At 42.1% G+C, this 15008-nt stretch overlaps 1 protein-coding gene across 1 annotated transcript in view; it reads right to left on the bottom strand.

Annotated features, from left to right (window-relative positions):
• The window catches only part of LOC106613349 (URB1 ribosome biogenesis homolog), an 86085-nt gene that overhangs the window by 3157 nt on the left and 67920 nt on the right, over positions 1–15008 (bottom strand). The window contains 5 exon segments of the mRNA XM_045687048.1: positions 3077–3315; positions 6021–6194; positions 7634–7743; positions 11101–11244; positions 14958–15008. The exon segment at positions 14958–15008 is cut by the window's right edge and continues 168 nt beyond it. Coding sequence (XP_045543004.1) covers positions 3077–3315; positions 6021–6194; positions 7634–7743; positions 11101–11244; positions 14958–15008 — 718 coding nt within the window.

Here is a 15008-nt window from a genome sequence, read left to right as displayed (position 1 = left end):
GCTACTGTATAAAACACACATGGTCAGCCCTCAGTCTGGAGAGCTGACTCAGTGGGTGTGCAGGCATTTGATCCAGCCCTGCTCAAACCGAGGCAGTTTATCAAGGTCCGGTTGTGGTTTGTTATATAAAATGAAACCTGCACACCCATTAGCTCTCCCGGAGGATGGTCGACCACTCATTAGCTCTCCCGGAGGATGGTCGACCACTCATTAGCTCTCCCGGAGGATGGTCGACCACCCATTCTCTCTCCCGGAGGATGGTCGACAAAAATAAATAGGCTTTCATGAAACACGGCTTGTAACAAAAAATAAATAAATGAGCAGTAAGCTTTAGTTGTCTTTTTGCACTGAGTCAATTCCTCACGCTGCTGTTTCCAACGTCTTATCATCGACTCATTAAGACCAAGCTCCCGTGCAGCAGCTCTATTTCCTTTTCCAACAGCCAGATCAATCGCCTTCAACTTGAAAGCTGCATCATATGCATTTCTCCGTGTCTTTGCCATGATGAGGGTGACAAAATGACTACCGTAATCAGAATGATGGGAAGTTTGAGAGCGCTCGATTTAATCTAAACAGTAAACAAAAAACTTGTTTGACATTAACCCGTTCGGCAATTTCATTGGTCTAATGAAAAGCTTCATGCCGCCAAAAAACTGAGCACGTCACAGAATGTGTTTTTTTTTTAAAAAAATTAAAAAATTGAAAGCGGGAAAAATCCATATATTAGCCGCGTCATTGTTTAACCTGTTAGGGCTAGGGGGCAGCATTGACACGGCTGGATAAAAAACATACCCGATTTAATCTGGTTACCACTCCTACTCAGTAACTAGAATATGCATATACTTATTACATATGGATAGAAAACACCCTAAATTTTCTAAAACTGTTTGAATGGTGTCTGTGAGTATAACAGAACTCAAATGGCAGGTCAAAACCTGAGAGATTCCTTTACAGGAAGTGGCCTGTCTGACCATTTGTTGAACTTCTTTTCCATCTCTATCATTTACTAAGGATCTCTGCTCTAACGTGACACTTCCCACGTCTTCCATAGGCTCTCAGAGCCCGGGAAAAAACAGAATGTCGTCATTCCAGCCCCAGGCTGAAACACATTATCGCCTTTCTCAAGTGGCCCATCAAGAGACACTAGCTTATGCGCGTGACCCCGACCGCCCCCGCCTCTGTTTGCCGAAAAGGAGATTCCCTGTCGGAATATTATCGCTTTTCTACGAGAAAAATGACGTAAAAATTGATTTTAAACAGCGGTTGACATGCTTCGACGTACGGCAATGGAATACTTTGAATTTTATTGTCAGGAATTGCGCCAAGCGCGTGACACTTCTTTACTATTTCGGATAGTGTCTGGAACGCATCGAACAAAACGCCGCTATTCGGATATAACGATGGATTATTTTGGACCAAACCAACATTTGTTATTGAAGTAGCTGTCCTGGGTGTGCATTCTGACGAAGACAACAAAAGGTAATGACATTTTTATAATAGTAAATATGATTATGGTGAGTGCTAAACTTGCCGGGTGTCTAAATAGCGAGCCCGTGATGCCTGGGCTATGTACTTAGAATATTGCAAAATGTGCTTTCACCAAAAAGCTATTTTAAAATCGGACATATCGAGTGCATAGAGGAGGTCTGTATCTATAATTCTTAAAATAATTGTTATGCTTTTTGTGAACGTTTATCGTGAGTAATTTAGTAAAATGTTAGCGAATTCCCCGGAAGTTTGCGGGGGTATGCTAGTTCTGAACGTCACATGCTAATGTAAAAAGCTGGTTTTTGATATAAATATGAACTTGATTGAACAAAACATGCATGTATTGTATAACATAATGTCCTAGGGTTGTCATCTGATGAAGATCATCAAAGGTGAGTGCTGCATTTAGCTGTCTTCTGGGTTTTGGTGACATTATATGCTGGCTTGAAAAATGGGTGTCTGATTATTTCTGGCTTGGTACTCTGCTGACATAATCTAATGTTTTGCTTTCGTTGTAAAGCCTTTTTGAAATCGGACAGTGTGGTTAGATTAACGAGAGTCTTATCTTTAAATGGCTGTAAAATAGTCATATGTTTGAGAAATTGAAGTAATAGGATTTTTAAGATTTTGAAAATCGCGCCACAGGCTGCAAGTGGCTGTTACGTAGGTGGGACGAATTCGTCCCGCCTAGCCTAGAGAGGTTGTTTAAGCCGCGAGGTTCAAAGCCTGGGGAAAAAATTGCGGCTTATTGTCCGGAATTTACGGTACTTTGCAATTTGAGTTGCTATGTCCCTTACATTGGATGCTCAAATCAACTGGAATTACAAAATCCCAAATGTATTATTTCCTAAAATTAATGTTCACGATTCACAAATTATCATTTTGAGTCACATGATTCGATTCACCACGATTGAACCGAAACCCAACTAATACAATAGCAAAGTGAATCGTTCATTTCATCAAAAATAATTGTTTAAATTAATCATATGAAACGTTTAAAAAAAAGTAAATCAACTTTGTATGGCCTTATTCGCGAAAGTGTCGGAGGAACGTTTTTTTTTTGGGACATGACGAAAACATGAATACATACTAATAATAGCTAAACATTTAATTAGAGGGTTCAATAAATGCTTTGAATTGGGTAGGCCTTGAGCAACGGACAACTCCTCTCGTACTATGCCGGTCATTCTGACCCTGGCTAATACGTTCATTTTTATCTGATTGATAAAATACATAATTTAAAAACTGTGCCTAAATAAATTACATTAACAGAAATTATTAAATTAATTTTCAATGACTTTTCCAAAACTGTCGGGATTTTATCATTTTAAAACTTTTCCAGGCCTGGAAAATACAATTACTTTTCCAGGATTTTCATGACCGTACAAACCCAGCAAGGTCAGGTCTGAGATGGAGCAAGTAAAGATGATCATACATCGTCTGATTTCAGGAAGAGAACGGATGAGTTACTGTCCTGAGGTGTTTTTATAAACCACAGCTCCTAAACATATTGTCAAAGCAGGAAATTCAGAGAGAAAAGCCACATCGTGAGGCAGCAGAGATTTTGACATATCCAGTAATCCCTCACCCAGCAGCTCCTTGACTTTGTGTTTCTCCGCCACAGTCTGCAGCTGGCTGAGGAGAGGTGCATTGTGGGTCAGCGTGCTCCAGCGGTGGAGGAGGGCGAGTGCTTCTTGGGAGGAAAGAGCCTGGGGTCGTAAGGTCAGCCAGCCAGCCTCCCCGTGGACCCCCAGAGCTGTTCCACGATGTTGCAGGATGGAGCTCAGAGTCTGGAGATACAGGCTCAGCTGACCTGCCTTCACCAGCCTGGAGAAGAGAAGAGGGTTATGAGAAGAGGGTTATGAGAAGAGGAGAGGTAACAGAGCTGTCCCACGATGCTGCAGTCGGAAGCTCAGCACTAGAGGCTCAGCTGACCCGCCTTCACCAGCCTGGAGAAGAGAAGAGGGTTATGAGAAGAGGGTTATGAGAAGAGGAGAGGTAACAGAGCTGTCCCACGATGCTGCAGTCGGAAGCTCAGCACTAGAGGCTCAGCTGACCCGCCTTCACCAGCCTGGAGAAGAGAAGAGGGTTAATGAGAGGAAGAGAGGTAACAGAGCTGTCCCACGATGCTGCAGTCGGAAGCTCAGCACTAGAGGCTCAGCCGACCTGCCTTCACCAGCCTGGAGAAGAGAAGAGGGTTAATGAGAGGAAGAGAGGTAACAGAGCTGTCCCACGATGCTGCAGTCGGAAGCTCAGCACTAGAGGCTCAGCCGACCTGCCTTCACCAGCCTGGAGAAGAGAAGAGGGTTAATGAGAGGAAGAGAGGTAACAGAGCTGTCCCACGATGCTGCAGTCGGAAGCTCAGCACTAGAGGCTCAGCCGACCTGCCTTCAGCAGTCTGGAGAGCTGTTGGAATGGATAGCTGCCATATTATGGGCTCTTTTGTGTGTTTTGTTTTGCTTATCTTAACTGTAGACCACTTTTAACAAGAGAGTTTTCATCTATATTTTTGTAGCGGTCTATTTACCACCATAAACTGATGCTGGCATTAAGACCACACTCAATGAGCTGTATAGGACCAAAAGCAAACAAGAAAATGCTCATCCAGAGGCGGGGCTCCTAGTGGCCAGTGTTAGTAATGCAGGGACACTGAAATCGGTTCTACCTCATTTCTACCAGCACGTCACCTGTGCATCTAGAGGCGACAAAACTCTAAAATCACCTTCACATAGAAACGCATGCAAAGCTCGCTCGCCCTCCATTCAGCAAATCTGACCATAACTTTATCCTCCTGATTCCTGCTTACCAGTAAAAACTCAAAACAGGAAGTATGTTAAACACTATTATTACACAGAGTGAGTCCATGAAACTTATTGTGACTTGTTAAGCTAATTTCTACTCCTGAATGTATTTAGGCTTGTCATAACAAAAGGGGTTAAATACTTATTGACTCAAGACATTTCAGCTTTTACATTTTTAATTAATTAGTAAAAAAATGTTTTAAAAACATAATTCCACTTTGACATTATGGGGTATTGTGTGTAGGCCAGTGACCAAAAGTCTCAATTTAATCAGTTTTAAATTCAGGCTGTAACAAAACAAAATGTGGTAAAAGTCAAGGGGTTTGAATAATTTCTGAAGGCGCTGAACATCAAGTTATAACCAGAGTTTTTCCGGACATGTGACTTGAGATCAGAATTCTTCTTGGACAGGTCAAGTGGTACAACTCCTGGACCTATTTATACCATCCATAGAGGTATTGACTTTGTTACCATTATCTCACAACCAGGGTGGGAAATGAACTTGTTGGTCCACCAGCCACCGTGGCAGGTAAATTAAAAAAAATTAATCTAACCAGCCGCTCAGATGTTTTTCCAGACAAAATATTTTTCTGCCATTATTACAACAAAAAATCACAAATAACAGATGAGCATGCTTAGTAATGTTTCTAAAACAATAAATGTATTACTATTAAGAAGTAATGTGGTATATTGCTCAATTCAATTTCCATTTTTGTGACCCAAGTCTTTTAACCAATGTATGTTCAAATAAATAATTTAGATACAATAGTAAAACAGATAAACAGTTCTTCAACTGAACATTCAGGATCCTGCCCTGCCACAAAATGCTGAGTCATATGGCTTATTTATTTATTATATTATTATTATTATTAGTTCAGGGCTCTGACGCATAATTGTATTACAAGGAGAACATCAATTGATATAATGTAGGAGCACAATGGAATTATTTGAGTGTTTTAATGATAAGAAAAAACTAAAAAGTTGATGAAAGGTTTTTGAACTGTTTTATGCTCAAACAAACACAATTTACCCCAAAATAGTTTAGTCATTAGGTGGTAAAAAAATTTCTGCTGCCCCTTTAAGGGTCGGGCCATTACTGTAGTAAAAAATGTTCTGCTGCCCCTTTAAGGGGCGGGCCATTACCGTGGTAAAAATGTTCTGCTGCCCCTTTAAGGAGTGGGCCATTACCGTGGTAAAAATGTTCTGCTGCCCCTTTAAGGGTCATGCCATTACTGTAGTAAAAAATGTTCTGCTGCCCCTTTAAGGGGCGGGCCATTACCGTGGTAAAAATGTTCTGCTGCCCCTTTAAGGGGCGGGCCATTACCGTGGTAAAGATCATCTCCATGCCTGCGCTACCAGTAGACAGTTGCTGCAAACATACATTGAAAAACAACCACCGGTAAGTATGTAAACAAAACGATGTAACTAGCCAAGAAACAACAGGACAAAAAGTCACACTTGGGTAGCCTTTCAGGTCAAGTCAACAAACTTCTACATTTGGGCTTTTAGATTGGGGATAAAACATTATTTTTTTTTTTTTTTAAACTGTTCCCAAATGCTGTGTGACCACCCGCCAAACGTGGCTGGTGAAATAGACCTCCTTACCCGGCAACGCCAAAATCTACCCCCATTTGGCAGGTGTTAACATTCCACTCTACTCACAACGGTGTCTTTTGACAACGTTTTGCTTCACTAAGCAGACTGTCATAGTGTAGTTAAGGAGTCCTCTACCTCAGATGTCTGATGATGGTGGTGGCTACACACAGGAACTGGCTGATGAGGGGTAGAGGGAGAACCTTTGGAGTGCCGGGTCCCTGGGGTTTGTCCTCCTTCTGGCCCAGGTTGGTGAACCACAGCACATGGAGCAGCTCCACCACAGCACCCAGCAGACCCTGGTCTACATGTCTGGAGGAGAGAAGAGGGGTTATTTAACTCTGTTTGATTCTTCTCTAATGATGCCCCCCCCTCTGGAGCACACTGACCCCTCCCCCTCTGGAGCACACTGACCCCTCCCCCCTGGAGCACACTGACCCCTCCCCCTCCCCTGGAGCACACTGACCCCTCCCCCTCCCCCTGGAGCACACTGACCCCTCCCCCCTCCCCTGGAGCACACTGACCCCTCCCCCTCCCCCTGGAGCACACTGACCCCTCCCCCCTCCCCTGGAGCACACTGACCCCTCCCCCTCCCCTGGAGCACACTGACCCCTCCCCCCCTCCCCTGGAGCACACTGACCCCTCCTCCCCTGGAGCACACTGACCCCTCCTCCCCTGGAGCACACTGACCCCTCCCCTCTGGAGCACACTGACCCCTCCCCCTCTGGAGCACACTGACCCCTCCCCCCTCCCCTGGAGCATACTGACCCCTCCCCCTCCCCCTGGATTACACTGACCCCTCCCCCCTCCCCTGGAGCATACTGACCCCTCCCCCCTCCCCTGGAGCACACTGACCCCTCCCCCTCCCCTGGAGCACACTGACCCCTCCCCCCTCCCCTGGAGCACACTGACCCCTCCCCCCTCCCCCTGGAGCACACTGACCCCTCCCCCTCCCCTGGAGCACACTGACCCCTCCCCCCTCCCCCTCTGGAGCACACTGACCCCTCCCCCTCCCCTGGAGCACACTGACCCCTCCCCCCTCCCCTGGAGCACACTGACCCCTCCCCCCTCCACCTCTGGAGCACACTGACCCCTCCCCCTCCACCTCTGGAGCACACTGACCCCTCCCCCCTCCCCTGGAGCACAGTGACCCCTCCCCCCCACAGCACACTGACCCCTCCCCCTCCCCTGGAGCACACTGACCCCTCCCCCCTCCCCTGGAGCACAGTGACCCCTCCCCCCACAGCACACTGACCCCTCCCACCCACAGCACACTGACCCCTCCCCCCTCCACAGCACACTGACCCCTCCCCCCTCCACAGCACACTGACCCCTCCCCCTCCACAGCACACTGACCCCTCCCCCCTCCACAGCACACTGACCCCTCCCCCCTCCACAGCACACTGACCCCTCCCCCTCCACAGCACACTGACCCCTCCCCTGGAGCACACTGACCCCTCCCCCTCCCCTGGAGCACACTGACCCCTCCCCCTCCCCTGGAGCACACTGACCCCTCCCCCTCCCCTGGAGCACACTGACCCCTCCCCCTCCACAGCACACTGACCCCTCCCCCCCACAGCACACTGACCCCTCCCCCCTCCACCTATGGTCACTGATCAACAGGGCTTCCTGGTGAAGGCAACGTTTTGTTATTGTTGTTTAAAATAAATAAATAAATAAAGACATCAGAACCAGAATGTCTGGCTAGATGATTGAAATAGTAAAGATGACATCCAGACAGTATATCTCACCTCCTCTCCAGCAGCTGTAGAACCCAGGTGAGGAGCCCGTGGCCCTTGGTCAGATTGTAGGCTGCTTTGGTCACGTGACCAGCCTGGTGCAGGACTCTCACTATCAGAGTCTGGTAGAGAACATCAAAACACAGTAGGAGAGACAATAGTCATAAAGATTAACATATGATAACATTATACTTTATTGAAATACTGTTTATTTAAAAAAAAGAAGGGGGTAATCATGTCCAAAACATAAAAGTGTTGGACGTATAATGTCAATTAATATGTACCCATTGATTCAGAAGAAGCTAACTTTGAAATGCCTCATGAGTTTAGTTCAACTGTCCTACCAATCAGAACCCAGAATATATCAGCTTGTTTTACTCCATTGTTTGTAAACAAAGTAAATGTAAACATAGCCTCATAACATGATTAAAACTATCATTTTTATATCATGGATGGTCAGTCCTTGCATCCATAGTTCTGTCTATGAATTTGAGAGTGGTTACATTTCTCAAGCCCTATCCCTCTCAGCTTTTTACCCAAACGGGCAGGTTTTAACCAAAACAGGGACAGGGGAGTAATCTTTGTTATTGTTTCTGCTGCTAATTTTGCATTCCAACCAAGGTACATGAACTAAGATGCAAACTAAAAATGACCCCCCCCCAAAAAAAAAAAGTTTTACTTAGTGGGAAATGGTTTATTCTTAAGAGAAAGACAAAGCAGAAATTGTGAGGTAGTGCTAGTATTCTTTGTTTACCTGCGCGTGTGTGTGTGTGTGTGTGTGTGTGTGTGTGTGTGTGTGTGTGTGTGTGTGTGTGTGTGTTTCCGTTAGCTGGTAATAGCCAGCTTTTGGCCATAAAAATGGTAATAAAAGCCACTAAATAAAATTGGCACCGGCTAATTGCCTGGGAGAAAAAGAAAAACTATTGCAAAATAATGCTTTTTATTCATTGATGGAAATACATTTGACTGGTCATCGGTCTATGGGTTAATTTGCATAATTTAGAGGAATTCAATTGGCCCCGTGTGTATATATATATATATATATATATATATATATATATATATATATATATATATATATATATATATATATATATATATATATATATATATATATATATATATATATATATATATAGAGCCTTTGAGTGGAACATCTGTCAGACAGCACTTTTAAAAGCCCAATCATTGCAACAATTCTGAAACGCAATAATATGTTAACAATATTTTTAGGGGCCATGATTAAAAAAAGATCTAGTATTTTTATTTCTCAACTGGTAATTGAAGTGCTCTTCCCATTCATCATTCAAATGCATAGTTAACAGAAGGCAGGCTTCATCAGCACGTCACATTGCTATGAGCTGGAGGTAGTTTCAAAACATATAGCTACTTAATATTGTTCGAAACCTGAACGTTTCACTACATATTATGAGACATGTTTTATCTTGCTTCAAAATAGCCTAGACATTTACATTTTTACATTTTAGTCATTTAGCAGACGCTCTTATCCAGAGCAACTTACAGTAGAGTGCATACATTTTATTACATTTTTAAATACTGGCCCCCCGTGGGAATCAAACTCACAACCCTTGGCGTTGCAAGCGCCATTGGGACCCACCATATATGTGGGACCCACCATATCTGTGGAAACAATTATTTTATAAAGACTTCCATATGCCATTGAAACCAGTAGTCTATTTCTCTCAAGTTCTACTGGTTTTTAACTTTCTTTCATTGTCTCGTAGCCGACTGATTTGTGCGCATTTCTGCGCTAATAATGTTACGAAATAGTTGATTAACATTATAAGCTAAACGTTCTGAGCACCTTCGGCCAGCTGTGAGTCTTTCTGGGTAATTCTCTAAGAGCTTTCCACACCTGGATTGTGGAACATTGTGGCGCATTATTCTTTTAAAAAATTCTTCAAGCTCTGTCAAATTGGTCTTGCCATAGATTTTCAAGTAGATTTAAGTCAAAACTGTAACTCGGCCATTCACTGACTTCTTGGTAAGCAACTCCAGTGTAGATTATGCCTTGTGTTTTAGGTTATTGTGCTGCTGAAATGTGAATTCATCTCCCAGTGTCTGTTGGAAAGCAGACTGAACCAGGTTTTCCTCTAGGATTTTACATGCGCTTAACGCCATTCAGTTTTTTTTTTTATCCTGAAAAACTCCCCAGTCCTTAACGATTACAAGCATACCCATAACATGATGCAGCCACCACCATGCTTGAAAATATGGAGTGTGGTACTCAGTAATGTATTGGATTGGATTTGCCCCCAAACATAACATTTGTATTCAGGACCGAAATCTAATTGCTTTGCCACATTTTTTTGCAGTATTACTTTAGTGCCTCTGTACAGGCTTCCTTCTTTTCACGATGTCAATTAGATTAGTATTGTGGAGTAACTACAAAGTTGTTGATCCATCCTCAGTCTTCTCCTATCACAGCCATCAAACTCCGTAACTGGTTTAAAGTCACCATTGGCCTCATGGTGAAATCCCTGAGCAGTTTCCTTCCTCTCCGGCAACTGAGTTAGGAAGGACGCCTGTATCTTTGTAGTGACTGGGTGTATTGAGACACCATCCAAAGTGTAATTAACCTCTCTGGGGTAGGGGGCAGTATTTTGACATCTGGATGAAAAGCGTGCCCAAAGTAAGCTGTCCTCAGTCAATCGCATGGTGTGCTTTCGACGTAAAGCCTTTTTGAAATCTGACACAGCGGCTGGATTAACAAGAAGTTAAGCTTTATTTTGAAGTATAACACATATTTTCAAGAATGTTAAATATTTGAATTTAGTATTTTTGAATTTCGCGCTCTGCAATGTCACTGGATGCTGGCCAGGTGGGACGGTACCGTCCCACCTGCCCGTAAGAAGTTTTAATAACTTCACCCTGCTCGAGGGGATATCCAAGGTGTGCTTTTTTTCTTAATTTTTTTACCCATCTACCTCCCTGGTCTTTGTGGTTGAATCTATATTTGAAATTCACTGCATGACTGAGGGACCTTACAGATAATTGTATGTGTGGGGTACAGAGATGAGGTTTGTCATTAAAAAAAATTATGTTAAACACTATTATTACACACAGTGTGAGTCCATGAAAATTACTACATGACTTGTTAAGCAAATCTATACTCCTGAGCTTTAGGCTTTCCATAACAAAGGGGTTGAATACTTATTGACTCAAGACACCAGATTTTCATTAAAAAAATAAATAAAAATAACAATTTCACTTTGATATTATGTGGTAGTGTATAGCTCAGTAACAACAAATCTATATGGAATCCATTTTAAATTCAGGCTGTAACAAATAAATGTGGGGGGGGGGGAAATCAAGGGGTGTGAATACTCTCACCCCAATGCATGTTGGTCAGATACATTTCTCAAAATGTCCGGTAAATTAAAACTGTCTGGTGCCACATTTTTCAAAATGGAAACCCTGGCAGGGGGGGGGGGGGGAGGATGTTGTTGTGTTTGTACCCGAGTGTGTTGATCACAGAGTGGGCTGCAGCAGAATCCTAGCAGCGTCTGGAAGATCCCCTGTTGGTCTAACAGATCATAACACTGTCTGTCTGTCAGTCCCTCCTCTAGGACAGACAGAATCCACTCCCTCTCCACCTTGTGCTGAGAGGAGAGACAACAACAACATGTCACGGACGAGTCACCTCCATACGGATAACATCCACTGGGCTAAACACACAGCATCCACCTTTAATAACTGGACAAAACACCAATCCAATATGACAGAATAGTTCCTCAGCCAACTATTTCATTCATCAGAGTATAACCTAGTGGAATACAGTCAGGGATTACATAGGATTAAAGTATAACCTAGTGGAATACAGTCAGGGATTACATAGGATTAAAGTATAACCTAGTGGAATACAGTCAGGGATTACATAGGATTAAAGTATAACCTAGTGGAATACAGTCAGGGATTACATAGGATTAAATAACAACCTAGTGGAATACAGTCAGGGATTACATAGGATTAAAGAACAACCTAGTGGAATACAGTCAGGGATTACATAGGATTAAAGAACAACCTAGTGGAATACAGTCAGGGATTATATAGGACTAAAGAACAACCTAGTGGAATACAGTCAGGGATTATATAGGACTAAAGAACAACCTAGTGGAATACAGTCAGGGATTATATAGGACTAAAGAACAACCTAGTGGAATACAGTCAGGGATTATATAGGACTAAAGAACAACCTAGTGGAATACAGTCAGGGATTATATAGGACTAAAGAACAACCTAGTGGAATACAGTCAGGGATTATATAGGACTAAAGAACAACCTAGTGGAATACAGTCAGGGATTATATAGGACTAAAGAACAACCTAGTGGAATACAGTCAGGGATTACATAGGACTAAAGAACAACTAAACTAAAGTAAAACCTTGAGTAAGACTAACACTATACCACTGTAACGCTACACCACTAACACTATACCACTGTAACACTATACTACTGTAACGCTACACCACTAACACTATACCACTGTAACACTATACCACTGTAACACTATACCACTAACACTATACCACTGCAACACTATACTACTGTAACACTATACCACTGTAACACTATACCACTGTAACACTATACCACTGTAACGCTACACCACTAACACTATACTACTGTAACGCTACACCACTAACACTATACCACTGTAACGCTACATCACTAACACTATACCACTGCAACGCTACACCACTAACACTATACCACTGTAACACTATACCACTGTAACACTATACTACTGTAACACTACACCACTAACACTATACTACTGCAACACTATACCACTGTAACGCTATACCACTGTAACGCTACACCACTAACACTATACCACTGTAACACTATACCACTGTAACACTATACCACTGTAACACTATACTACTGTAACACTACACCACTAACACTATACTACTGCAACACTACACCACTGTAACGCTACACCACTGTAACACTATACTACTGTAACGCTACACCACTGCAACACTATACCACTGTAACGCTATACCACTATACTACTGTAACGCTACACCACTAACACTATACCACTGCAACACTATACCACTGTAACACTATACCACTGTAACACTATACCACTGTAACGCTACACCACTAACACTATACCACTGTAACACTATACCACTGTAACACTATACCACTGCAACACTATACTACTGTAACACTATACTACTGTAACGCTACACCACTAACACTATACTACTGTAACACTATACCACTGTAACACTATACTACTGTAACGCTACACCACTAACACTATACTACTGTAACACTATACCACTGTAACACTATACTACTGTAACGCTACACCACTAACACTATACCACTGTAACGCTATACCACTGTAACACTATACCACTGTAACGCTATACCACTGTAACGCTATACCACTAACACTATACCACTAACACTATACCACTAACACTATACCACTGCAACACTATACTACTGTAACGCTACACCACTGTAACACTATACTACTGTAACGCTACACCACTAACACTATACCACTGCAACACTATACCACTGTAACACTATACTACTGTAACGCTACACCACTAACACTATACTACTGTAACGCTACACCACTAACACTATACTACTGTGACACTATACTACTGTAACACTTTACTACTGTGACACTATACCACTAACACTATACTACTGTAACACTATACTACTGTAACACTAAACTACTGTAACGCTATACCACTGTAACGCTATACCACTGTAACGCTATACCACTAACACTATACTACTGTAACGCTATACCACTGTAACGCTATACCACTGTAACACTAACACTATACTACTGTAACGCTATACTACTGTAACACTATATTACTGTAACACTAACACTATACTGCTGTAACACTATACCACTGTAATACTTTACCACTATACTGCTGTAACACTATACCACTGTAATACTTTAACACCATACTACCGTAACACCATACTACCGTAACACTATACTACCGTAACGCTATACTACTGTAACGCTATACTACTGTAACGCTATACTACTGTAACGCTATACTTCTGTAACACTAACACCGTACTACTGTAACGCTAAACTACTGTAACGCTATACCACTGTAACGCTTATACCACTGTAACGCTATACCACTGTAACGCTATACCACTGTAACACTATACCACTGTAATACTTTACCACTATACTGCTGTAACACTATACCACTGTAATACTTTAACACCATACTACCGTAACACCATACTACCGTAACACTATACTACCGTAACGCTATACTACTGTAACGCTATACTACTGTAACGCTATACTTCTGTAACACTAACACCGTACTACTGTAACGCTAAACTACTGTAACGCTATACCACTGTAACGCTATACCACTGTAACGCTATACCACTGTAACACTATACCACTGTAATACTAACACTATACTACTGTAACGCTATACTACTGTAACACTATACTACTGTAACACTAACACTATACCGCTGTAACACTATACCACTATACTACTGTAACGCTATACCACTAACACTATACCACTGTAACACTAACACCATACTACTGTAACACCATACTACCGTAACACCATACTACTGTAACACTATACTACCGTAACACCATACTACCGTAACACTATACTACTGTAACACTATACTACTGTAACACTATACTACTGTAGTACTATACTACACTACTGTAACACTAACACTACCACTGTAACACTATACTACTGTAACACTAACACTATACCACTGTAGTACTATACTACTGTAACACTATACCACTGTAATACTAACACTATACTACTGTAACACCATGCCACTAACACTATACTACTGTAACACTATACTACTGTAACACTGTAACACTATACTACTGTAACACTATACTACTGTAATACTAACACTATACTACTGTAACACTATACTACTGTAATACTAACACTATACTACTGTAATACTAACACTATACTACTGTAATACTAACACTGTACTACTGTAATACTAACACTATACTACTGTAATACTAACACTATACTACTGTAATACTAACACTGTACTACTGTAATACTAACACTGTACTACTGTAATACTAACACTGTACTACTGTAATACTAACACTGTACTACTGTAATACTAACACTATACTACTGTAATACTAACACTGTACTACTGTAATACTAACACTATACTACTGTAATACTAACACTATACTACTGTAATACTACCACTATACTACTGTAATACTAACACTATACTACTGTAATACTAACACTATACTACTGTAATAGTGTACCTCCATGTCACAGCTGTAGAACAGTTTGAAGAACTCCGGAACCCGTCTGAA

Source organism: Salmo salar, chromosome ssa09 (assembly GCF_905237065.1).
Source record: "Salmo salar chromosome ssa09, Ssal_v3.1, whole genome shotgun sequence".
NCBI classification, from domain to species: Eukaryota; Metazoa; Chordata; class Actinopteri; order Salmoniformes; family Salmonidae; genus Salmo; species Salmo salar.
This window is presented reverse-complemented; position numbering and strand designations above follow the sequence as displayed.